Here is a 27,461-nt window from a genome sequence, read left to right as displayed (position 1 = left end):
AAATGCTGTGTTCCCAAGAGAGGGTACCAAGATGGAGATCTGGCATTTATTATTAGTTCTTCTGGATTTCAATCCCTTAGTTGACACTTAATCAAGGTCAAAGCAGAGCTCAGGTGGAAAAGAGGACTGCAGGCAGCCACTGTTTTAGCTGTGTCCGATATTTGTGCGACTGTACATGCACCAAACCTGGAAGTGACTCAAAAATGTCACAAAAACATCACATAGGGTGGGGGGACACATGGAATGGGGTCTTTGCAGGCTTCTTCAATGGTGTTTCAAATATATGTTATTTCACTTTCCAGAGTTGGTTATCACCCTGTTCCCAAGAGCACAGTCATAAATTGCTGCAACTGATTTTAATCTCGGATTTTTAGGTTGCTACAGCCTGCCCTGGAGCCTCTAACATGGGAAGTCACCCTTTGCCTGGCTCAAAGGTACCCTCAAGTTATCTCCAGCCCACGTCACTTATTTGCTTGCTTTCTCACTTAGAGCTGTCTAACAAGGTTGACACATCCTCCTCTGCCTTCCCTTGATGATTGTTCCTTTGGCTGCTATAATCCCAGTCTAAATGTTTGGAAACACAAATGTGTCCATAACCCCTCTAGAGCCTGATCGGATTTCCGCAGAGAGCAGCCAATCACACAGCTCCAGGCGTTTTCGGCCCCTTAGCCCGAGCCAGACTGCTGCCGATTCAATGCCCAGATCTCATAAACCTGAGGAAATGATGTCAGGGGTGACGCATGGAAAATATTTACTCTAGCCGCAATATCAAACAAAGAGTGATTTGTCGTTATCAGGTGACAGCGGTGAGAAAAGTGGAGCAGAGAAGTCCTGGATTTAAAGAGCTAAGGAACCACACACATGCAAGGCCACCAAAGTTGATTCTTGTGTCTTATGCACCAGCGGGCCGAAATTTTGCAGGTGCAGCTTTCCTCTTGGCTGCATTTGCACCTGTTGGATTTTGGCCTGCACAGTTACAGTCCTCTCCCCTCTCTCCCTCACCACCCAGGCCAGGACGCAGAAGGTGACAGGGACATTGATGAAGTTTTATTTCAAGGAGGGCAGACAGTTGTCTGATTCCATATTTAATTTTTTTGGTAGTGAAGTGATTCCCCCAAATGGAGCTGAAATTTGGGGAGATGACTTGAATGCTATTAAAGGGTTAGAAACGGTTCAGAATCCATTTATTTGGAGATTGTTCTCTTCACCCAATGGGACATCAGAAGCTCTTCGATGAACAGAAGCTGGTTGGACAATGGTCAAGGTGAGAGTCGACTGTGCATGAGTTAATTACCTGAAACAAAAGACATCCTTGCCCAATGGATGCTTTCCATCCAATTGCTATATGGAACTGAGGAGCACACACTGGGGAAAATTAAACATTCAATGTAAAGGTAAAGGGACCCCTGACCGTTAGGTCCAGTCATGGCAGACTCTGGGGTTGCGGCGCTCATCTCGCTTTATTGGCCGAGGGAGCCAGCGTACAGTTTCTGGGTCATGTGGCCAGCATGACTAAGCCGCTTCTGGCGAAACGCTGTTTACCTTCCCGCCAGAGCGGTACCTATTTATCTACTTGCACTTTGACATGCTTTTGAACTGCTAGGTTGGCAGGAGCTGGGACGGAGCAACAGGAGCTCACCCCGTTGCGGGGATTCGAACCGCGACCTTCTGATCGGCAAGTCCTAGGCTCTGTGGTTTAACCCACAGCGCCACTCATGTCCACAAGCATTCAATGTAGCCTTGATTATTATCGTTTGCAGGAGCTGAATGAGGTTCTGAAGATGGACGAGGGCTAACTAAGGAATCGACTGTACTGGACAGAATCCAGGAGGGACCCACAAGCGTTTAAATCATCTTAATGTTCCCCATGCTTCCCTCTAGTGAATTCAGAGCATTTTAGAGCTAGTTACTTGTCTAAACTTCTGCCTGTACCATAAAATCTGCCTTCGTTGAGTTGGGATTTCAGGCAACGCTGGACAAGATTTCATACACAGATAGACTATGCATATGCCGGCAATCGCAGGTAGAAGGTATTATTCATTATTTGTTTTGAGAAGCCTTGTTTGTTCAAGGAAACAGTCATCCCCTGGAGAGGGTCCACTTTTTCCATAGTGACTCCAACACTTGGTGATTCGCAAGATGGCCCTTTTCACATAGGCGGCAATGAGGATTAGGAAGAAGGAATTGGACCATGAACTGCAAGGAAGATTCGGAGGTCTAAATCTGAAAGACACTTTGTGTAGAAGTGGAGGCTCCCTAGCTATAGTCTCGCTAGAAATTGATGGTTCTGTTTGCTTTAGTAGATGCCTTGATTTATATTTTGTTTTTGAAATTGCTTGTGCTTCTATGCTTTGGCAAGCACTGTAAACTTACATCTCCTCCCTTCTCCCCTTCTCCCTCTCCTTCCCCTCTTCCCCTCTCTCTCCACCCTCCTCCCTCCTTCTTCCTGCTTCTTCTCCCTCTCTTTTTCTCCCTCACCACCCCCTTCTCAGTTACTCACAGTGGGCTGTCAGTGGAGGAAGAAAGCAATCTCAGCCACTGGCAGCTCACACAGACACAGACCCCCTACTTTTGGAAAACAGCAACAACAACCTGATATCTAAATGGTAGTTTTCTTTACGGGAAGGGTGCCACAGAACCTCTGGGTGGGTTATGCGGACCCCCTGAGGTCTGTGAACCACCAGTTGGGAACCACTGCTCTCAGCAAAGCAAGCATTATCCAGAGACTTCAGGTTCTGCGATTAAGGACATTGGGCAGTGATTTTTCTCCCGCTTGGACTACAGTGGTACCTCGGCTTACAGATGTTTCAGGTTACAGACACTTCAGGTTACAGACGCTTCAGGTTACAGACTCCACTAACCCAGAAATAGTACCTTGGGTTAAGAACTTTGCTTTAGGATGAGAGCAGAAATCGTGCTCCAGCGGCGGGGCGGCGGTGGGAGGCCCCTTAGCTAAAGTGGTGCTTCAGGTTAAGAACAGTTTCAGGTTAAGAATGGACCTCCGGAATGAATTAAGTACTTAACCCAAGGTACCACTGTACTGCACTGTGCTCTACATGGGGCTACCTTAGAAGGTGACTCAAAAACTGCAATTAATCCAGACTACGGCAGCTAGATTGGTGACTGGGAATGGCTGCAGAGACGATATAATACCAGTCCTGAGAGATCTACATTGGCTCCCAGTATGTTTCCGAGCACAATTCAAAGTGTTGGTGCTGACCTTTAAAACCCTAAACAGCCTCGGTCCAGTATGCCTGAAGGAGCGTCTCCACCCCCATCATTCTGCCTGAACACTGAGGTCCAGCGCCGAGGGCCTTCTGGTGGTTCCCTCACTGTGAGAAGTGAGGTTACAGGGAACCAGACAGAGGGCATTCTCAGTAGTGGCACCCGCCCTGTGGAATGCCCTCCCATCAGATGTCAAGGCAATAAGCAACTATCTTACTTTTAAAAGACATCTGAAGGCAGCCCTGTTTAGGGAAGTTTTTAATCTTTGATGCTGTGTTGTGTTTTTAATGAGCCGCTCAGAGTGGGTGGGGTATAAATAATTTATTATTATTATTATTATTATTATTACACTGTTCACAGTCAAAGTAGGATTTGAACTCGAGTCTCCATAGCTGACAGCTCATATTATCAGTCATGACGCTAGGAACTGCCACGTCGTGACATCACATGCCTCTGAATAGCAGCTGCTCAGATTAACAGCAGGAGAAAGCTATTGCACCCGCGTCCCACTTTTGGACTTCCTGGGGGTACAGGATTGGGCACTATGTGGAATTTGATGCTGGCCTAGATTGACCTTTGATCTGATCTGGCAACGCCCTTCCTGTAGGCTTGCCTTATTTTGAAGAGCAAAACAGAGGACACATTTGCCGACTTCTACTTTTAACTATGGATCGCTATGACCATTGCCATTATACATACCCATGAAAAAGAGGACATGTCCTGGAAAAAGAGGATGTATGGCAGCCCTAATATAGAAGTAGTAAAAGATCTCTCTTCTCTCTCCCCGCCCCCTGCATTCCCTTTTGTATTGCTTTGAGTTTGGGGTGGGCGAGTCGGCTGTATTCTGAATACCCATCTAACCTCTGGATCCAGCAAGGATTAAAATATAAGTCAGGCCAGCTTCCTGTTGAGGCGATCGCCTGGGTGATGGGCCATGGAGAGAACAAAGGAAAGAGGCTCTGTGTGAGACAGAAAACCTGCAGATGGACCAAGACAGAGCTGAGAGCAGAGAGTTTGGGGTGATGTGAGCTGGAAGCAGAGAAGCAAAACAGGGAACTGAGAGAGACAGGGCGATGTTTGATTTCTGGGCCCTCTTGGGGTGTTAATGCTGTGAAGCCTTCCATCGTAGGCTCAGGTTGTAGATATGTGCAAATAAACCACATAAAGACACCTTGAGACTGACCCACAAACTCCAGCGGGTGCAGAATGCCGCGGCGAGACTCCTTATAGGGTCCTCATCGCCAGATCACATTCACCTGGTGCTATACCAGCTGCACTGGCTCCAGGTGGAGTACAGGATCAGGTTTAAGGTGCTGGTTTTAACCTTTAAAGCCCTATACGGCCTAGGGCCCTCGTACCTACAGGACCGCCTCTCCTGGTATGTCCCACGGAGGACCTCACGGTCTTCAGACAAAAACATCTTGGAGGTCCCGGGCCACAGAGAGGTTAGGCTGGCCTCAACCAGAGCCAGGGCTTTTTCGGCCGTGGCCCCGATCTGGTGGAACGCTCTGTCCCAAGAGACCAGGGCCCTGTGGGACTTGACATCTTTCCGCAGGGCCTGCAAGACGGAGCTGTTCCACCAGGCCTTTGGCCAGGGCGCAGTCTGACTCCCTCCTTTGGTAATCCTCATAGAACTCTAGCCCAACGGTTGCCATTAATTTGATTTTGAATTGATTTTAGAATGAATTGATTTTAGAATGCTGTGTTACTTTTACAGTTAGGGAGGGCGGGATATAAATAAATTTATTATTATTATTATTATTATTATTATTATTATTATTATTATTATTATTATTATTTTATCTCCTCTGTGTCTCATTTCCTTTTTTTAAATAATATTTATTGAGATTTTGCAATTAAAAAGTTTCAAAGTTTAGACTTAACAAATAAGAACAAAGAATAACCTTAAAAAAGGAAAAAAGAACTACAAAAATACAAAAACAGAACACATGAAAAATACAAAATAGGAAACAGTTAACAAAAAGGGGGGGAAAAGAGAAAGATCAATAATTTCATATCTTATACTTCATTTACTAGTTTCCTGACCTCCTCACACCTCCCTTTTTGTATTCCAGTTCAGATATTTAATTCAGCAAATCCTTACCCTCTGTCATTTATCTTTACTCAGTATCTTAACCTATTATAACCATGTGTTTATAACCATTATCAATCCATATTTACATATTCTTGATAATCTTTTTACCAATACCACATTTTCCATCCGACATCATTTTAACATTCCTTAATTTTACAGTATTTCTGCAAGTAGTCCTCTGTGTCTCATTTCCAAAGGAAGCACGGCCACTGAGTTAAGCCCCTTGAACCCCGGGAATCTTGCACTGCGCAGAGATTGGAGTGGCATGCAAGAATATTATCCAGCCTCTACTGCCTCTGTAAAGGGAGCCACGGTGGAGAGATCGCCGCCTTCTAATAAAGTGGCCAGCCACTTATTCAGCACTACCAGGATGTCAAAACAGATTTAGAGACTTCTCAGGCAAAGCCAGCTCTTTTATGAAATCTCCAAAAGCAGAGATGCGCTCCAGGGCTAGTTTCTCAGCAGAGGAGCCAAGGTTCATGCATAGTCTGTGAGAATTCTAACGTTTATTCTCAGCAAAACAAACCCGCCCGCCCCCCCCCCAATTACTCAATGCAGCGGGGGGGGGGGAGAAGGAGAAGAGTTACATAACAATAGTGTCTTGTTTTTGCACGGAAGCAAAGGGGGGGGGGCTGCATAAAATGGTTGGAGGCATTTTGCTGTCCAGGAATTTGTTTTATTTTTTAGAAGGCTGAAATCAAGAGCTGAATTCTCTGTCCTGCCACAGAAGGACACCGGCTTCTGGAGGGCTCTTGCTTTTTCATGCCAAGGGGAAAAAAATTAATCACTTCTATAACCATCCTTGGTGCAGACAATAAGATATGTGCTTGCCGTTTGGAATTGAAAGCTATAGCGTTTACAGGTGAGTAAATCTACTTGCAAGTAGGTGCCACAGGCTGAGACTACAGCTGCATGTACAGCTAGCACAGAAGCCTATTATTATTATCATTTTATTATTATTTATTTAATTTCTATACTGCCCTATACCCAAAGGTCTCAGGGTGGTTCACATAAAATATCAGATACGTGGCCAGCATGACTAAGCTGCTTCTGGCAAAACCAAAGCAGTGCACGGAAAAGCCACTTCCGAACTGGCGAGGAGGTGGGGTTGTGGACCCACACCCTCCCCAGGCACGTGGGGGCTGGCTCTCAGCCCCCCCCCCGTGAGAACGAGGGAATCCTTGGGCGAGTCATCTCCCTGCCTAGCCAATCAGCTGGGCAGGGAGGCGTGGCCCAGGCTATTTATGCCCCGAGAACCGCCCTTTCTTCGCCTCTCCAGCTGATCAGGTTTCCCACCCTGCCCGCCCCTTAGTTTACTCCTTTGACCTTGCTATGGACTTCAGTTGGTCGCCGTTAAGGGGCCTGGTAGGAATTTTTCCCACTTGGCGAATTGGCACCTGCCATTTGGTTTTTTCACCTACCTCGTAGCAAATCGTCACAACTTCCCGGGATTGGCGGTTGGGCATTGGTAGAGGTATTGCTATGCAAATGGGGGGAAGGAAGTGCCATCACCTTCCCCCCAAAGCAGAGTAAAGGATTCCGGGGGGCGTTGCCCTGTCCGAAGCCTATGGAGGTGTGGGCCTAAGGCACGCCCCCGTGCGGTGACCCCGGGGGAGATCCTAGTTGATGTACATCAGCAGGACTCCCCCTACTGGTGGTTAACCCTTGCTGATCTTCATGCAATTGGGCTGAAGCCGGTTAGCTGTTAGGACCAATGCCTAAGCCAATACCGCTCAATTCCTGCAGTCAATAAAGTTGTGGCCTTTTACGCCCATTAACCTTAAAATACCATGTTCTGTGTCTTTATTTCCCAAGGGGGGAGGGGGACTTGCCACGCAACGCCGTTTACCTTCCCGTCGGAGCGGTACCTATTTATCTACTTGCACTGGTGTGCTTTCGAACTGCTAGGTGGGCAGGAGCTGGGACCCAGCAACGGGAGCTCACCCCGCCGCGGGGGTCCGAACCGCCGACCTTCCGATCGGTGGTTTAGACCACAGCTTCACCCGCGTCCCCTCTTGATTCCCTACCCAGCCACAAATCCTGCCCCTGGGTGAATTCCTTTGCACCAGAGAAATGAGCACCCCTGGCTCGAGCAAAAATGGAAAATATTATCGCAGCCAGAGGAAATGAGGAAGTTTGTGCTGCGTAGACAGTCAAGCCTGGGAGTGAGGATTGTATAAAGCCCAGAATGAAATTAAAATTAATCAAAAACGAGATGTTTCCATAACAAGAGTTAAGAAGAACTGGCATCTCCCACTTGCTAAATCAAGATGACACTGTTGCTTTTCAGTTCCTACTTCCTGAGCTGAGCTCCAAACTACACATGACATTTGTCATATAGTTTGGCATCGCAGGGCTGATTTATTTTATTTATTTTTCAAATGAAACAGCGCAGTATGGCTTTGGTGGTGAGATGGATCTGGCCTTTGGCATCATACAGCTGATTAACAAAAAAAAACCAAAAACAAAATAGCCAGGGTGGAGGGACCTATCAAATGGAGATGATAGTGTGTGTGTTTAACCCTTTGCTTCTGCCGCAGTCTCAATGGGAAGCAGACCCCACCCATTGCTATTTTGCAAAGGGAAGAAAACTCCCATAGGCGCCAATGGAAGCTTTTCTCCCATAGCAAAGATTGCCCTTATGGTAGGGGGAATGAGTTAACCCACCCACCCCCTGCATCCCATTGTATCTTGGGTCCTTCCACGCTGGTTATTTGTGTTTACCATCCAGTCTAGTTTGAAAATAGGGGAAAATATGACCTTCTAGCAACTTGGCTGCAAAAAGGCAACTAGGCATTCCCTGGTTTAAGGAGCCATCTGGTGCCTAGCTTATATATCCGAGTTCCTAACACTGCCCTAGAAATCAAAATAAATTAAAAAAATTGTCCAGCAGCACCTTTAAGGTAAAGGTAAAGGGACCCCTGAACATTAGGTCCAGTTGTGGCCCACCCTGGGGTTTTGGCGCTCATCTCGCTCTACTGGCCGAGGGAGCCGGCGTACAGCTGGTCATGTGGCCAGCATGACTAAGCTGCTTCTGCGAACCAGAGCAGCGCAGGGAAACACCATTTACCTTCCCGCCAGAGCGGTATCTATTTATCTACTTGCACTTTGACGTGCTTTCGAACTGCTAGGTTGGCAGGAGCTGGGACCGAGCAACGGGAGCTCACCCTGTTGCAGGGATTTGAACTGCTGACCTTCTGATCGGCAAGTCCTAGGGTCTGTGGTTTAACCCACAGCGCCAGCCGCGTCCCTTCAGCAGCACCTTAGAGACCCACTAAGTTTGTTCTGGGTATAAGCTTTTGTGTGCATGCACACTTCTTCAGATACACTGAAACAGAAGTCACCAGACCCTTATACATAGTGGGAGGGTGGGCTGGGGTTTTTTCTACTACTACCCTTCTGAGAAAAACCCCTGCTGGACAATTTTTAAATTTTTAAAATTTACCTCAACTGCGTCAGACCAACACGGCTACCTATCTTCCCTGGAAGTATCTGGCTTTTAAGCCAGACAGATCCCGTGTCCTGAAGCTCAAAACATAGGAGCTTTCCACCAGAAGCATTTTTACTTGGCATTATAGGTGAGGATATCAATAGACAGGATGCAAAATTGTTCTTATATGCAAACAAAAGTGACAAGAATATTGTGGCCTCAGAAATGGAAGCAAGAAGAAATAACAACGAAAGAAGAATGGCAGACAAAATTAAAGGACTACGCAGAATTGGATAAAATGACAGGAAGGATTAGAGACCTGCGGGACCAGAGATTCACAGAAGATTGGAAGAAATATACAAATTATTTGAAGAGCAACTGTAATCAACAAATTACGCTAGTAGGATTACAAGAAGTTTTGTAAGGAAAAATATATGAAATATTGCAAAGAAGAGAATGAAGGGAGACATTAATTATGAGATTTAAATGTAATAGTGAAAATAAGAAAGGTAAATTAAGTGAAAAAATTGGAAAATTTTCAGATGTGATTGATGGAAGTAAAAAAAATGTATAAGATATAAAAGCATGTTTAATAACTTGAAAATGATATGCTAAAAAACTATTTAAAATATTTTTTTTAAAACATAGGAGCTTTCCTAGCTGCCATATATGGAGTCAATCCAGCTCATTATAGCCTACACTGACTGGCAGTTGCTCTCTTGGATTTTAGGCAGGGAGTCTTTTCCAAGATTGAATTTGCAAGGAAAATGCTCTACCCTTGAGCTATGGCCCTTTCGCTTTGAACATGACCCATTGGTCTCCTAAATAGATGCATCCTGGTTCTTTAGGCCTGGGAAGAAGAGGCTGCAACAATTTCATGAATGAAGACTCAGGAGCCAGATGCAAGAACATAAAAGGTGCCCTGCTGTGTGAGAGCAAATAGTCCACCTCCTTCGACATCCGGCTTCCCACACTGGTTAGCCAAACACAGCGTCGCCATGCGTCCGGAATTTCCCGGACATATCTGGAATACTGCAGTCGGCAGCAGCGTCTGGGCGGAAATCGGGGAAATGTCCAGACGTATGGCACTCCATATTGGCAGTGTCATTTTTGCCGATTTCCCGTAAAAATAGCTCAAAATGGCATATATTGCAATTTTGCAAAAGAAGCTCAGCAAAAAGCAAAAGCAAAGAAAAGCAAAAGCACAGCAACTTTGGACCCCCCCCCCCAAGAAAAAGCTCAACAACTTTTCTGTCTGGATTTTCACTGTTTGAAATATGGCAGCCCTAGCCAAACACTTTGGCAAATTCTAAGAAAAGCACAAGCAGTGCTTCACCCGGAGGTATATTACCTAGGAACTTGGAGGCTCCATTTAGGGACGTTTTTAAATGTTTGAAGTTTTATTCTGTTTTGAGTGTTCTGTTGGGAGCCACCCAGAGTGGCTGGGGAAAACCCAGCCAGATGGGCACAGTATAAATAATAAAATCATCATCATCATCATTTCACTATCGTTTTCTCCATTTCCCAAGTTCAGGTGCGAGTGCCAATCCTTATGTAGCCAAAGGTCTGGAGAAGTTCAAACATTTTTTAAGGGAAAGAGATCCCTATAGGCGGGTAAAGGTAAAGGTACCCCAGACCATTAGGTCCAGTCGTGGACAACTCTGAAGTTGGCGGTCATCTCGCTCCATAGGCCGAGGGAGCCAGCGTTTGTCCGCAGACAGCTTCCGGGTCATGTGGCCAGCATGACTAAGCCACTTCTGGCGAACCAGAGCAGCGCATGGAAACGCCGTTTACCTTCCCGCTGGAGCAGTACCTATTTATCTACTTGCACTTTGACATGCAAACTGCTGAACTTCTGATCGAAAAGCCCTAGGCTCTGTGATTTAGATCACAGTGTCACCGGCATCCCTACCTATAGTTGGGTAGGAGCCCCGCAAATAGGCTAATGAGAACTGAGCATACTCTGTGGATGTGGAATACTGACTGATTAGTGAGTGGGGTGGGGGGATGGAAATCCAAGGGAGGAAGAATGGAAAGGAGTATTGCGGGGCAGGGGCTGGACCGCTGGCTGGCTGGAACCCCCCACCCCCAAAACCTCAAGCAATAGGCCCAGCGTCCCCTGTGAATTTGTCTCTTCCCATTCCATAAGCCAGATAAAGCCCAGTCTGTCCAGCAGGATGGATTGGGAACGCTTTCAGGAGCACTAGCAGACTGCAGTTGGAAGAAGGGATGGATAGTAGATAGAGAAACGCTTCTCTCTCCCTCCCTCCCTCCGCCCCCCCCTCTCTCTCATAACACTGGAACCCATGGACCTCCAATGAAGCTGAATGCTTGGAAGGCTCAGGACAGATTTTTGAAAAAGTCCTTGATACATTGCATAGTTAAACTATGGAACTCCTTCCCACTGGATGCAGGGATGGCCACCAACTTGGATGGCTTTAAAAGAGGCTTTGACAAATGTATCAAAGGGAAGGCTATCAGTAGCTACTAACCATGATGACTATCCTCTGGTCAAAGGTATTAACGACTTGAACGGCAGTCACTAGAAACCACACGAGGGGAGAGGGCTCTTGTGGTCGGATCCTGTTTCCCACCTGGTTGGCCGCTGTGAGAACAGGATGCTGAGCTAGATGGGTCATTGGCCTGATCCTGCAAGCTCTTCTTATGTTCACCCTTAAGCATGCACCTAGCTCCCCCATCAGTGCCAACAGTTCGCACAAAGCCTTCCTTTTCCTCCTTCTCCTGCAATTCCATTTCACAGGTCAGAAGGCTTAAAAGGCAATTTAAAATGAGAAGATCAGCCAGCAATGATTCTCTCTGGGACACCGTTTCCCTAAGCAGTGGGAGGATTGATTTATCATGAATATTTAGACAGCTATTATGGTGTATTAAACTTGCAACATCATCTAGTCCACACCCCCTGCAATGCAGGAATACACAGCTGTCCCAGACAGAGATTGAACCTGCAACCTTGGAGTTATCAGAACCATGCCCTAACCAACTGAGCTATCCAGGCTGATTATTTTTTCAAGTTCGTTTTTACCCTCAACCCATCCATTCCCCATGTCTTCTCTTTGATACGCTTCTCATCTTTCCCCTTTGACTCAGGCCACTGCCACAGACTCACCAGCAGACCTTAGGCAAGCAACTCTCTCGCCTTTAGCTCCCTTGTCCTGCCCCACATCTACAGTATGGGGCATATGAATTCTGGCTCGCCTTGCAGGGTTGTTGTAAAGATAGCAACTAGATAATGTGGGGAAAGTCCTTTGGACATGAAAGCATAACACGTACAGATTTTGTTGTTGTTTAGTCGTGTCCAACTCTTTGTGACCCCATGGACCAGAGCACGCCAGGCACTTCTGTCTTCCACTGCCTCCTGCAGTTTGGTCAAACTCATGTTTGTAACTTTGAGAACACTGTCCCACCATCTCGTCCTCTGTCGCCCCCTTCTCCTTGTGCCCTCCATCTTTCCCAACATCAGGGTCTTTTCCAGGGAGTCTTCTCTTCTCATGAGGTGGCCAAAGTATTGGAGCCTCAGCTTCAGGATCTGTCCTTCCAGTGAGCACTCAGGGCTGATTTCCTTCAGAATGGAGAGGTTTGATCTTCTTGCAGTCCATGGGACTCTCAAGAGTCTCCTCCAGCACCATAATTCAAAAGCATCAATTCTTCGGCAATCAGCCTTCTTTATAGTCCTGCTCTCACTTCCATACATCACTACTGGGAAAACCATAGATTTAACTATGCAGACTTTGACAGCAAGGTGATGTCTCTGCTTTTTGAGATGCTGTCCAGGTTTGTCATTGCTTTTCTCCCAAGAAGCAGGCGTCTTTTAATTTCATGACTGCTGTCACCATCTGCAGTGATCATGGAACCCAAGAAAGTAAAATCTCTCACTGCCTCCATTTCTTCCCCTTCTATTTGCCAGGAGGTGATGGGCCCAGTGGCCATGATCTTCGTTTTGTTGATGTTCAGCTTCAGACCATATTTTGCGCTCTCCTCTTTCACCTTCATTAAAAGGTTCTTTAATGAAAAAGAACCTTTAATGAAAAGGTTCTCACACATACAGATAGGAAGCATTTATTTTCTTATGTCCAGTGTGGTCCTTCTTGCTATTCCCCTCCCCCCACACTTAGCTTATGATTGTTCTTCGGCGATAACCTCTGCCACGGTGGTGGCTGGTACCCATTGCACCTGATAGGGCGGAAGGACAGGAGATCAACAGTAGATGGCGCTAACGACCGGCAGAGCCACCCCCTGGCTGGTTTTAACTAAGGAGGCAGGCAGGCAGGCAGAGCTGTGTGGTGAACCCTCAATTCTGCAGTGAGTATCCACATTAGGCATGGCTTTTGCAAGTCCTTGATGCCTGCAAAGCCTTCCACTTGGTCTAAGAGCAGAGGTGTTCAGTATTCTCTGTGTCGACTGGCCCCAAGCTGGTGCCCTCCAGACATTTTTCATTCATTTGTTTCATTTTTTCATTCATTGCATTTATAGAATTTTTTTGTCCAAGGGACTCAAGTCACATACATAGTCACCCCCCATCTCATTTACTCCCCACAACAACCCAAAGTTCTCCTCCTCTTCATTTAATCCCCACAACAACCTGGTTGTAGCTTAGGCTGAGAGTCAGTGACTAGCCCAAGGTTACCCAGTGAGATTCATGGCCAAGTGGGGATTCGAACCCTGATCTCCTAGATCCTAGTCTGACACTAACCCAGGCATAGGCAAACTTGGCCCTCCAGATGTTTTGAGACTACAATTCCCATCATCCCTGACCACTGGTCCTGTTAGCTAGGGATGATGGGAGTTGTAGTCCCAAAACATCTGGAGGGCCGAGTTTGCCCATGCCTGCACTAACCCATGGGTAGGCAAACTAATGTCCAGGGACTGGATGCGGCCCAATAGCCTTCTCAATCTGGCCTGCGGACGGTCCGGGAATCAGTGTGTTTTTACTTGAGTAGAATGTGTGCTTTTATTTAAAATGCATCTCTGGGTTACAGTGGTACCTCGGGTTAAGTACTTAATTCGTTCCAGAGGTCCGTTCTTAACCTGAAACTGTTCTTAACCTGAAGCACCACTTTAGCTAATGGGGCCTCCTGCTGCCGCCGCGCCGCCAGAGCATGATTTCTGTTCTCATCCTGAAGCAAAGTTCTTAACCTGAAGCACTATTTCTGGGTTAGTGGAACCTGAAGCGTATGTAACCTGAAGCGTATGTAACCCGAGGTACCACTGTATTTGTGGGGCCTGCCTGGTGTTTTTACATGAGTAGAATGTGTGCTTTTATGTAAAATGCATCTCTGGGTTATTTGTGGGGCATAGCAATTCGTGCAATCCCCCCTCCAAAAAAATAATAATAGTCTGGCCCCCCCACAAGGCCTGAGGGACAGTGACCAGCCCCCTGCTGAAAAAGTTTGCTGACCCCTGCTGACTAACCACACTGGCTCTTCGTTGTGATTTGGACTACAATTCCCATCAGCCCCAGCAGGAACAAGGGGAGCTGTGGTTCCAAACCCTTGGCAGAGCCCACGCTGGGTATGGCTGGTTTTTGCAGCCTGGCATTGACTCTCCAGATTTTTAAATGGAAGACTTTCCCCAGCCCTATGTGGAGACACCAGGCAGGAATTGAACCAGGGCAGCCTTCTGTATGCGAAGCCAATGCTCTACCCATTGAGCCAAACCTTTCCCTAAGCAACGCCAGGTGGCAGAATGAAGAAAGCTGGAAAGCAGTGCTCAAAAGGGGGCACGAGAGAAACAAGAGAACATGAGCAGTTGTCATGTACCAGCGAGACAGCTGAGTGTGCCAACTGTACACTTTGGCTATGCAAAAGACAATGTGTTCAATTTGGCTCCCATCCAGGCTGGATTTACGTGGTTGTAATTCCGCTGGCAAAGGCAGAGCGATATTTTCACAGCGGACAATGCACTCAAACTGAGGCCCGATGGAAATGTGGCACTCAGTCAAGTCCACCCCCCTTTTTTTTAACCTCTCAACGGACATTTTTCTCACTCTACGAAGGTTTTTGGGGTGGTGAAGAAAGGTTTTTTTGCATCAGGGTTCCCGATAGAGGATGGGGGGTGATTTGCAATGCACCCACTGTAATTCCTGGTTAAAAACTACTAATTTTCCTGGCGTTAAGGAACAACACTCAGCTAGGTCCTGCGATGCCAATTCTGGATTGGGGCTTTGCAAAGCAACACACGAAGAAGAGCTCTGTTTAACCCTGAAGCTCACATCCTTCGTTATCTAATTGCCCACCCATCTCAGTCACACTGAGGTGTTGCTACTCTGTGAAGTGAACATAAAGGTAAAAGGACCCCTGACCATTAGGTCCAGTCGTGGCCGACTCTGGGGTTGCGGCGCTCATCTCGCTTTATTGGCCAAGGGAGCCGGCGTACAGCTTCCAGGTCATGTGGCCAGCATGATGAAGCCACTTCTGGCGAACCAGAGCAGCACACGGAAATGTCGTTTATCTTCCCGCCAGAGCGGTACCTATTTATCTACTTGAACTTTGATGTGCTTTCGAACTGCTAGGTTGGCAGGAGCAGGGACCGAGCAACGGGAGCTCACCCCGTCGCGGGGATTTGAACCATCGACCTTCTGATCGGCAAGTCCTAGGCTCTGTGGTTTAACCCACAGCGCCACCCGCGTCCCGAAATGAACATAGCTAGGAGCATTTTCACACAGTTACTTCAGCTTATCAAACTCCTCCCCCCCCCCGTTTTAATTCCCATACTCTTCACCCTGAGCACTGAATTACACATTTATCTATTTATGTATCTATCTACTGTATATGGGGCAGCTTTACAACTGCTGGTACTAGTGCTATTATTTATATCTAGCCCGCCCTATCTCCCAAGTGAATTTGAGGCCACAGATAAAGCAACAAAAACCAGACAATTGAAGATAAAATCATCTGAAAGATATTAAGATATCCGAAAACCTTTTAAGGCAATCATGGGTCCCCATAGCTAATCATTTCAAGGCTCCTGGCAATAGCCTCTTCTAGCCATTGACAGGGAGGGTATTCCACAAGCAGGGAGCCACCACCGATAAGGCCCCGTTGTGAGGCAGCACCAACCAGGAGGCACCCAGCAACATGGAGCCTCCATGTGCAGAGACAGTCTACCAGCTGCTGGGAAGAACACCGAAGGAGGTCTATCACCTTCAGCCTCTGCTTGAGAGTTTCCCAGAAGTATCCAGCCAGCTACCTCTCTGCTGTGTGAAGCAGGATGCTGTGCTAAGATGGACAATTTGGTCTGATGGAGCAGGGCTCTTGCTATGTACTTAAGTCCCAGTTTACATCGTCAGCTCCCTTTTTTCTTTACAAATAAATTCACTAGTCCTCCGGGGGGTTCATGCCATGCATTTCCACTGACTCTTTCAGTCAGCTTTAGCTGGGATTCCTATATTGCAGAGGGTTGGACTGGATGACCCCTGGAAGTCCCTTACAACTCTACAGTGTTATGAAACCTAAAATATCAATAGGAATGAGTGAATTGGTTTCTCATTTTTCCAATCTTAAATCCAGCTCTACACATTTCGATGTCAGTTTGTGGTTACTTCCCCCCCCCCAAAGTCCTCAAAAAAATTAACCAGCATTTCAGTGCTAATCTCCAAACCTGTAATGATTTTTGTTCATAGTTTTGTCTTTAGCATACACAGTTTTAGCAAAGCAATACCACTTAATATAACACATTTTTGCATGCTGTTTTCACTAATGTAAAGCACACGGCATATGCAAAATGAAGACGTAAAAAATAAAAAATAAATAAAAATCCAGCAAACATTTTAATCAAAGTCTGATTTTAAAGTTTTGACTCCTGTTGGTTTTTTTTGTATCGCATCCTCACAAATCGTTTAAGTGGTTAAGCAGTACATAGCTAGCTTAATTAAATAAGCAAACAAATTTTGCACACATTACTAGGCTTGAGAACTGAATTGGCAAAAGGCAAAGGATTTCAAAGGACGGCTCGGGTTCAGTTTGCAGATTGCAGATTTGGTAGGTTTGCCTTTGTATTCAACCTGAACTGAATTCCCTTTCGCCACCTCTAAGCATCAGAGCCAGAATTCACAGGAAGCACCAGCACACCTGAATTTTCCTTTTTTACAGCAGGTTTGTGGCATCAGCTCAATGTTGCTCGAGCCAGGAAAACTATTTTACAATAATTTTTCAGATGCTGTCTTTATAAATCTAAGGCAGCTCTAAAAACCCCAGACCTTCTGTCAAAACTTCTTTCATTGGCCCATTTGTCTTTCAGACCAGGTGCTCAGAAGCCTTTGGCTTTTGGGCCCCAAACATATTCATCCCACGTCTCCTGGAATTTTAGCTCTGGGTCTCCGATCAAAACAGCTGCTTTAGAGGGCAGGAGAAAGGCTGCCCTCTTTCGCCTGCCACACAAAGAACTCACAGCGACCCGAAAGCCAAGCGTCAAGCTCTGCTGAAATGAATCTGGCAGAAAAAATACATATCGTATTTTTCACTCTATAAGACGCACCAGACCACAAGACGCACCTAGTTTTTGGAGGAGGAAAACAAGAAAAAAAATATTCTGAATCTCAGAAGCCAGAAAAGCAACAGGGATCGTTGTGCAGTGAAAGCAGCAATCCCTCTTGCTGTTCTGGCTTCTGGGATAGCTGCACAGCCTGCATTCGCTCCATAAGACGCACACACATTTCCCCTTACTTTTTAGGAGGGAAAAAGTGAGTCTTATAGAGCAAAGAATACAGCATATCACAAGATTTCGCACAGAGCCGTGAGAGCTTTGTCATCCGTTCATCACGGTGATACCAGAACAAGGAAAGGGCAATGTTCTGCCACTCTGCCTTCAGTGGGCACATCAACAGGCAAAAATTCAATGGTGTAGCTCGGTTGCAGAACACCTCCTTTGGATGCAGAAGGTCCCCAATGATACCTACAGGTAGGGCTGGAAATGTCCCATGCCTCAAACCCTGGTGGGCTGCTGCCGGTCCGTGTGGACAATACTGGGTTAGCAGGACCAATGGGCCTGATTTTGTAGAAGGCAGCTTCCTAAGCTCCTATGCAGTGAGGCAGTGCGGGGTGATGGTTAGAGTGTTGGGCTAGGACCTGGGAGACCAGGGTTCAAATCCCCACTTGGCCATGACACCCACTGGGTGACCTTGGCCCAATCACTGACTTTCAGCCTAACCCACCTCACAGGATCGTTGTGGCGATTAAATGAAGAGGAGAAGAACCATTTACGCCCCCCTGAGCTCCTCGCAGAAAAAAGGCAAGAAATAAACCCAGTAATAAATAAATAAACCACAGCTGAAGCGTCGCCCTTCATTGCAGGGCTCAGACGGGTAAAGCTTCGCCTGTTGAACACCAGCCTGTTTCGCTGCTATTCCCAGCACAGAACCAGGGGGAAAAAAGTGGTAGAGAAAAGAACGCCAAGGGAGAGTCTGAAGAAACAAATTCTCCTCCTCGCCCACGCCCGATAAATCTGGAGGAGAGTCGTTTTCCCCAACAGTATGCAGGCAGCCTAGTTTTCTGGCATGAATCATTTTGAGAGCTCTCCTTTTTTAAAAACAAAAAAAAATTCACCGCCTCTGCTTGTGGGAGTTTTTGAGAGAAAGAGTGGGTGTCTATCCCAGCAGCGATGATTTCACTTTCGTAGCAAGCAATGCTCACAGTGCTCATGGTCACAATGGCAGTATGCAAACGGTGGGCGGGGCGAGAGGAAAAGTGGGTGGGGCTGCATCGCAGGGGATCAGACTGGATGACCCTTGGGTCCCTTCCAACTCTACGAGGCTATAGTTCTATGCAAATTGGGCCTTTGTACAGCAGTTTCCAGACAAGCTCATCTCTGCCCTCCATCCAGGCGAGCGAGGGGCATTATCAGAGTTCAGGGGCGCCTTCTGGCTTTCCGATTCCAGAGAGCGGCGGGATTCGATTCCAAGCCCCACTCCACTAACCAACACTCTGCAACAAACGGTGTGAATAGCAGGCACAAAGGGAAGGGAAAGAGCACCGCTCTCTGAGTGTTTGCAAGAGAAGAAAACAAACATACAATGCACTGGAATTAATAAACATCTCACCTTCTTATATAATTTAGCTTGGCACAGCTTTCCAGAGAGGAAGAACAAAACAGCCTCTCCCCCAACTCAGAGCACTCCATGACACGAGGAATAAAAATACGAATGAGCATCCCTCTGAGCATATACAGAGCGGTTTCTGTTTCCTAAGGAGCGACTGCAACCCAACCTTGCCTAGTCTGGTGACTGGGGGCGGCCCCCGAGACCACATAACACCGGTCTTGAAAGACCTACATTGGCTCCCAGTACGTTTCCGAGCACAATTCAAAGTGTTGGTGCTGACCTTGAAAGCCCTAAATGGCCTCCGTCCTGTATGCCTGAAGGAGCGTCTCCACCCTCATCATCCAGCCCGGACACTGAGGTCCAGCTCCGAGGGCCTTCTGGCAGTTCCCTCACTGTGAGAAGGGAAGCTACAGGGAACCAGGCAGAGGGCCTTCTCGGTGGTGGCACCCGCCCTGTGGAATGCTCTCCCATCAGATGTCAAAGAGATAAACAACCACCTGACATTTAGAAGACATCTGAAGGCAGCCGTGTTCAGGGAAGTTTTTAACGTGTGATATTTTAATGTATTTTTAATCTTTGTTGGGAGCCGCCCAGAGTGGCTGGGAAGACCCATAATAATAAATAATAATTATTATAATTATAATTATTATTATCCGGGAAAATGAAAAACAACCTCAAACTGTGATGTGACCTTATAAATGTGTCAGCTGTAGGCGTTTTTTTCTGGGAAGGGGGGGCGCTGAGAAGACTGATAATTAAGAGGATCAGGGCAGGCATGAGGGGAGAATTTAACCCACTCCTCCCCAGATTTAACCCCCTGCTTTGAATTTGGTATCACTGAGAGGAACAGGCCCACACCCAGTTTCAACATATGGGTTTATCATCAGCAAAGAAGGAAAGGGTTAAACCTCCACCTCCCTCCCCGCCTGCCACAATCCCCAAAATTATTAGGTCCCCATTCAATCTTATTTTCTTTTTTTAAAAACAACAACAACACCACACACACATGTCATGGCTACTTTGGCTCTAAGACTGCGGGGCTTTGTAGGGTTCAAGGCTATGAAGCGCTTGACACACAAATGTCATGAACATTGGACTGTGGTCCTTTAATTGCCTGCATCAGCCTTCCCCTAACCGGTGTTGTCTTGTGGTTGTCAGGCTAGGTCCTGGGTTCGAATCCTCACTCATCTGTGAAGCTCACTGGGGAACCTTGGGCTCTCAGCTCACAGGGTCGTTGCTGTGGGGATTCAGTGAGGAGGAGGAGGAGAACCATTGAAACCACCTTAAACCCCATGGAGAAAAAAGCTGGACTATAAATGCAATATAATATATAAACGAAGAAACCACTCATTCTGGGGTTCTCTGGATGCTGGGGGGAGCCTGCCTTGCATAAAGAGGGGAAACGATTCAGCAGTGGAAGAATGTGTGCAGAGATGTCAAAGTGAGGAAGCCCAGTGATTCACGAGGTGCGTTTTCCCCAAGCTATGTATCCTAGCATTTTACCCTGCCTGGGTTTACATTCCTACAGAGAAGCATCACGTTCTCTCGGGAGACTGTTTCTTCAATGTGAGTTCTTGCCCTGCCAGGCCCTAAAAATATTTCACCCTTCTCTCCCCGCTGCCCTGGCCCCAATTGCTTTTGAGTAGCTTTCTGTTTCTCAGATCTCTTGCTGAAGGCAATTGGCTGTGACTTCATCTGTTGCCACAACAAGAGCTGCGCCCTGCAGGAACCTCACCTCAAGGCTCTCTGACCAGCATTTCCAGGGGTCAGCTGTAACCAAACAGCTAAATAATAATAATAATAATAAATTTTATTTATATCCCGCCCTCCCCAGCCGAAGCCGGGCTCAGGGCGGCTAACAACACTAAAATAGTGCAACATTATAAAAACATCATAAGAATTAATTAAAATCAAAATTGATGGCAACCATGAACTAAAGTATTGTAAAGATTGCCAAAGGAGGGAGTCAGGCTGTGCCCTAACCAAAGGCCTGGTGGAACAGCTCTGTCTTGCAGGCCCTGCGGAAAGATGTCAAGTCCTGCAGGGCCCTTGTCTCTTGTGACAGAGCGTTCCACCAGGTTGGAGCCGCAGCCGAAAAAGCCCTGGCTCTAGTTGAGGCCAGCCTAACCTCTCTGAGGCCTGGGACCTTCAAGATGTTTTTATTTGAGGACCGTAAGTTCCTCTGTGGGGCATACCAGGAGAGGCGGTCCCGTAGATACGAGGGTCCTAGGCCGTATAGGGCAGTGTCAACCTTCTGATCGGCAAGTCCTAGGCTCTGTGGTTTAATCCACAGTGCCACCCGCGTCCCATTAGTGTGTGACAGAGGGACAGAGCCCAGAAGCTGTTTAAAAATACCCCCCCCCAAACTACCAGTGAAAGCAGTATGAAAGTGGCAGGTAGGTGATGGAAAGACCTTGAAAGGGAGGCAGGAAAGATCTCCCAGGATGAGAGAATGGGAGAGGAAAGGAAAGCTGCAAAGTCAGAGCTGGGAGGGTCTGTCATTTTCTTTTTAAAAGGCACCTTTGGGTAGAGAAAAGATTCTGCATTTTTGCACTGTTCTTTGTATTTTAGACACCCGGCTGTCGATCTCCTCCTCCTTATATGTCGCTGCTGTTATGAGAACTTGTGTTTTATTTGTATTTCCTACCAGAATTGAATTTATATAACTGGTTTGGGTTTTACGCTATGTTGATATCTGTGGTCTATGTTGCAAACTGGCCTGCGTTGTAACCAATTTCACAACATTGTAACGAAGCAGCAAAAGGAAGCAAACTCTACCCGCCCCCCAGACGACCAAAGGGAAGGGAAGTAAGGGAAGTGATGCATGTGGGAATTATTGGGAAAATATCAATGGTTACTCAAGTGCTTCCAGCTAAGAAATTAGAAGCCGACTTGGGAAGCTGGTGTTTCAAGAATGAGTGAGTGAGGCTAAATTCACACATCCCTTGAAATCTCAACCACTGTATGCCTGTTAATCTGCGCTAAATGGATGCAGTTGGATTCCACTGAAAAGAATTGATTTTAAATCAAAACTATCCTGAGGGCACCAGCAGGATGGAGGAGGCTTGCCATAGCAGGAGATGGCTTTTTTAAACATTGGTAGGACTGAATCTTTCGAAGACCACTGGGCTTAGAAAAAGATCCCTCAATTTCAGAAAGGATAATCTTCTCAGTTCCTATCAGCTGTAAGAGTTTAATGGAAACCCCATGTTCAAGGGCAGTATACCACTGCATAATAGACGCCCAGAAAAAAACACAAGGAAGGGCACATCCCTTTCATGCGCTGCCTGTGAGTATCCAGAAAAAATCTGGTTTGCCTCTGCACACTGAACTAGATGGTCTCTTGGTTGGATCCTGCAGTCAGGGCTCTGTTTATGGCCCATTCATACTGGCAAGTTACAGTTTTTAGGTGGTGGGATGTGCACATGGGAACAGTCCCGGCAAATGACCCTGAGGAAATATGACTTGCAGAGAGAAGCTCCTTCGAGCTTTTTTCTCATTTCGCAGAATTCTCATTTTAAGGAAGGCAAGGTGCCAAAACATGTATTTGGCTCCTGAGAATAGCCATCAAAGGACCGTCTTTCTTTATAGCCAAGGTGACAGCAAAGCTCAAACAACAATTAGAAACATGCGTATTAAGGGGCAAATCCTACTGAACTCAAGTGGGGCTTAACTTCGGGGCCAACTGTGTGTAGGAAGGGGCGGGAGGTGTGACAAATCAACCCCCTTTTTCGTTTGCCTTCTGCATGAACCCATTTCGCAAATGGGAAGACCGAGGCCAAGTGACGCATTGGTTACCCTCCCGCAGGGGTGGGGTTCAAATTCACCATCTCCCAGGTATGCCGGGCATTCGAAGGGAGTATTGCAAAGAAGACATGTGGGCCACAGAAGAAACACAATTTCCTGCAAGACGGAAAAGGCAGGAGAGATTCAGTTTGTCCCTCTCCCCACCCCTGGTCTCCTTAATCCTGATGTGCCATTATTCTCAGTTTTCACACTATGACTTTATCCGCTCTCATGTCCCGCTTCAGTGATAGACTGATGCTGTGGACTACAAATCCCATCATCGCTCTCGGATTCACATTGCAGTCCTTAACTGCAGACCTGGAGATCATCAGTTGGGCTTCCCCTGCCCTTACGTGAACTAAATCTATGTCTGTGTTAACTGAAGTGATTTTCTATTCCTCCCTCAATAACCTGCAGTATAGAAGTTTAGATTGTAAGATCCTCTGTTTCCATTCTCTGCAGAGCTCCATACACACTGGTGACAGTATTATGAGAATAACATGCAATCTGTGACAGCCTGTACGTTCTACAGCGCAAATGCATTTTGCAGCTGAACAGAGCGAGTGAAAGGGCATTAACTGTGGGATATGGAAGTGATTAATGGGAAGCGAGGAGTGTGTGGTGTGTGGAAACAGCCAGGTGATTACAGTCCAACAGGGTCTGTTTTAAAACGAACCCTGGAATAATATAGCAATGATCTATGATTAAAAAAACAACAACAACTGGGGGAAAACAAAACAGAACTTGGGGGACAAGCAAATGATTATAGGCAGAAACCCAAGTCCTGCTGCACAAACTCCGTGAATGGAAGTCCACCCTCTTTGTTCAAGGTAAAGTAAAGGTAAAGGGACCCCTGACCATTAGGTCCAGTCGTGGCTGACTCTGGGGTTGCAGCGCTCATCTCGCTTTATTGGCCGAGGGAGCCGGCGTTCAGCTTCCGGGTCATGTGGCCAGCATGACTAAGCCGCTTCTGGCGAACCAGAGCAGCGCACGGAAATGCCGTATATCTTCCCGCCAGAGCGGTACCTATTTATCTACTTGCACTTTGACGTGCTTTCGAACTGCTAGGTGGGCAGGAGCAGGGACCGAGCAATGGGAGCTCACCCCGTCGCGGGGATTTGAACTGCTGACCTTCTGATCGGCAAGTCCTAGGCTCTGTGGTTTAACCCACAGCGCCACCCGTGTAGCATTCTGAAAACTGATCACAACCCAGCCAAACATTAGCCCTCCGATTGACTTCCCAAAGAGAGAGAGAGAAGAATTAAACACTTGCTTAACTTTCTTGCTGAAATCATCAGGGCTCAGAAGTGCTTAGCTATGGACGGTCTGCGGCCTCTATTGGGGCTATTGATTCAACTTTGGATGAGATGTATGCTGGATTTTTACTCACTGTAAGGCTTGTTGTCCCCTTCATGGATCACTGGACTGCAAGAAGATCAAACCTAGCCATTCTTAAGGAAATCAGCCCTGAGTGCTCATTGGAGGGACAGATCCTGAAGCTGAGGCTCCAATACTTTGGCCACCTCATGAGAAGAGAAGACTCCCTGGAAAAGACCCTGATGTTGGGAAAGATGGAGGGCACAAGGAGAAGGGGACGACAGAGGACGAGATGGTGGGACAGTGTTCTCGAAGCTACCAGCATGAGTTTGACCAAACTGCGGGAGGCAGTGGAATACAGGAGTGCCTGGCGTGCTCTGGTCCAGGGGGTCACGAAGAGTCGGACACGACTAAACGACTAAACAACAACAACAACAAAGGCTTGTTGTGGGGATGAAAGGGCAGTGATTCAGATCAATATTGTGGTGTGTGTGGAGGCGGAAGTTTGAATACCCCCCCCCCCAGGATCACTGAGAAACAGCCTCCCATCAGCTTCTTTGTCAAGAGGTCCCATCACAAATCTCCTGGTTTCATGTGTGGGTCTGATCCTTGGCTAAAGAACTTTGCCCCCACCAAATGAATCAACGAACGAGGGAAATGGAAAGCTTTTCTTGTGCTGTGGAAAAACCCTGAAATTCTCCCCCCATAAACCAAACTAAAAAGAATTAATGAAGTCCCTTGACGGAAGCTGTCTTTAAGCTCACCAAGACTGATCCATTCGTCTCAATACCAGAACTAGATCACGCAGGAACAAATGAAAATGCTCTGAGCATGTGCAGAAAGCACCTGTCTCATCGCTTATTTGTCAAGAAATTAAGCACTGATAAAGTTGGAAGATCAATACTGCCAAAAGCTATTGATTAATTTAAGACCGTTTCTATGCTACTCAGTATATATATATATTTAAAAAAACCTCTCAGGGGTGTAGAATAAAACCAAAGCATAAATATGACAAAATAAAAACAAAGCAAGTTTGATATCCGTCTATATACACAGACATGCATTTGTGCATATATGAGAGACAGAGACTGGTGGCCACCGTAATAAATACATGGCTTTAGTGGTTAGCAGCATCCTTCCAACATTCAGAGTAAACTTGTCCAGATCAATGTTGGATGCTTTAAAAAAATCAAGTTTGATATATGTGCGAGTTTGTGCATATTTTGTGCATGCGTGTATAAACACAAAGTCAAGTTTTTAAAGCCCTTTGGACAGACCTAGAAAACAGTCCATTCAAAACGTCACCCCCTGGAAGAAGTCCCAGTAGGTTTACTGCGACTAGGTGCTTTGTGCCAAGCGCTGTACAATGTTTTGACCCAACACAGGATCCATCCTCATGGGCTTTTCTCCTGACACCCCAGTTTCCCCACTAAGCTACTCCAAATAGGGCAAATTGAAAAGACGCTGCTCATTGGTAGCTTTGATTCATTCCCTGCTGTGGGATGGGAACGTCCCCTGTCTGAAACCTTCTAGAGAGCTGCTGCCAGCCAGTGTGGATGATACAGGCTTAGATGGACCAAATGTCTGACCCAGGGCAAGGCAAATTCCTATGTCCCTAATAGGGGAAAGGGGTGTAGCTCAGTAGCAGAGGAACTGCGTGCAGAAAGTCCCATCTTCCATCTCCAGCTAGGGCTGGGATCATACCCCATCTGAAACCACCCACAGAGCTGCTGCCAGTCAGGGTAGACAATACTGAATTTAGAACGAATTTAGTGCTTTTCTAGGCTGCATCAACAGAAGTATAGTGTCCTGATCAAGGGAAGTCATAAGTAAAGGTAAAGGGACCCCTGACCATTAGGTCCAGTTTTGGCTGACTCTGGGGTTGTGGTGCTCATCTCGCTTTATTGGCCGAGGGAGCCGGCGTCCAGCTTCTGGGTCATGTGGCCAGCATGACTAAGCCGCTTCTGGTTAACCAGAGCAGTGCACGGAAACGCCATTTACCTTCCCGCCGGAGTGGTACCTATTTATCTACTTGCACTTTGACGTGCTTTCGAACTGCTAGGTTGGCAGGAGCAGGGACTGAGCAACGGGAGCTCACCCCATTGCGGGGATTTGAACCGCCAACCTTCTGATTGGCAAGGCCTAGGCTCTGTGGTTTAACCCACAGCGCCACCCGCGTCTCTGCATCAACAGAAGTACAGTGTCCTGGTCAAGGGAAGTCACAGTACCACTCTATTCTGCCTTCTTCAGACCACACCTGGAATACTGTGTCCTTTTCTGGGCGCCACAATTTAAGAAGGATGTTGACAAGCAGGAACGTGTGCAGAGGAGGGGGACCAAGATGATCAAGGGTCTGGAAACCAAGCACGGATGTTTTCTCCTGCTCTGGAGGGTAGGACTCAAACCAATGGTTTTGAGCTACAAGAAAGGACTTTCCGACTAAACATCAGGAAGAACTTTCTGACAGTAGAAACTGTTCGATGGTGGAAGAGACTCTCAGGAGAGGTGATGGACTCTCCTTCCTTGGAGGTGTTTAAGCAGAGGTTGGGTGGCCAGCTGTCACGGATGCTTTAGCTGAGATTCCTGCATTGCAGGGGGTTGGGCTAGATGACCCTTGGGACCCTTCTAATTCTACAATTCTTTGATTTTATGAAATGGACCAATGGTCTGGCTCAGTAGAAAGCAGCTCCTTATCTTCCTAAGGTATGGAGGTGGTTAGAAATCAGAGACTTTCCCTTCTCCTGTTTAAGAATTTCCTACCTTGCCCTCCCCCTTACTGTCTTTGCAGAGAAAAAGGGCTATTGCAACCCTTTGCTCACTCACCTCGGAAATCACGCAGCCGAGGACGGTCACCCAAAACCACAGACGCGGTCTTGCTTTATACTCCATAGCGTGACGGTGCGGGGCAAGGATGATGCAACAATGCAAAATTGCTTCTTTTCTGCCGGATTTTCTCTTGGACAATTTAAAATAATAATAACAACTACATTATTCTGCCCCGTGCGTTGCTTTGCTCCTTTTTAAATAAACTCCTCTTCATGCAAGAGAAAGTGATCTCTGCATTCTTCAGAAGTTGAATTTTAAATAAAATCCACCAGCGTCCTCCTTTGATTTTTTTCGTTTCTGCAGACTCTGGCAGGGACGAGGCTCCCTTTCGCAGAAGAGACGCAGACCCGGAGCGAGAGGCACCAGCGAGCAACAAGGCTCAAGTCAATGTGCGGCTCCCTCCGAGGCGCCGCGTGGAAGGGCTTCCCTTGGCTCCGCCCAGAGGGCGGGGTTTGGGGGAGGGAGGGGCGGGGCTGGCGGGGAAAGCCAATGGGAAGAGGCTCGGCTTGGCTGGGTCCAGGTAGGGATCTGAGTTTGGATAGCTTAGCAGGCAGGAGGGATGGAGGAGGAAGGTAAGGAAATAAAGACGGACGCGGAAGAAAGGAAGGAAAGAAAAAAAGAAAAGAGGGAAAGAGTTTTCCCCTGCAGTTCTCAGGGTGGTTTCCCGTCGATCGCTTTCCCCAGGAGCTCTGGGAACTGTAGCACTTGGTACCCTTTAACGAACTATA

At 47.0% G+C, this 27,461-nt stretch overlaps 1 protein-coding gene across 1 annotated transcript in view; it reads right to left on the bottom strand.

The window, feature by feature from the left end:
- Positions 1–27,106, bottom strand: part of LOC309514970 (vasoactive intestinal polypeptide receptor-like) — a 113,446-nt gene extending 86,340 nt beyond the window's left edge. The window contains exon 1 of the mRNA XM_082192517.1: positions 26,731–27,106. Within this exon, the coding sequence (XP_082048643.1) occupies positions 26,731–26,796 (66 nt within the window). The 5' untranslated portion in view covers positions 26,797–27,106. The remainder of the gene's footprint in view (positions 1–26,730) is intronic.
- Between the last annotated feature and the right edge of the window lie 355 nt (positions 27,107–27,461).

The sequence above is a fragment of the Podarcis vaucheri genome (assembly GCF_965113315.1).
Source record: "Podarcis vaucheri genome assembly, chromosome: 12".
NCBI classification, from domain to species: domain Eukaryota; kingdom Metazoa; phylum Chordata; class Lepidosauria; order Squamata; family Lacertidae; genus Podarcis; species Podarcis vaucheri.
This window is presented reverse-complemented; position numbering and strand designations above follow the sequence as displayed.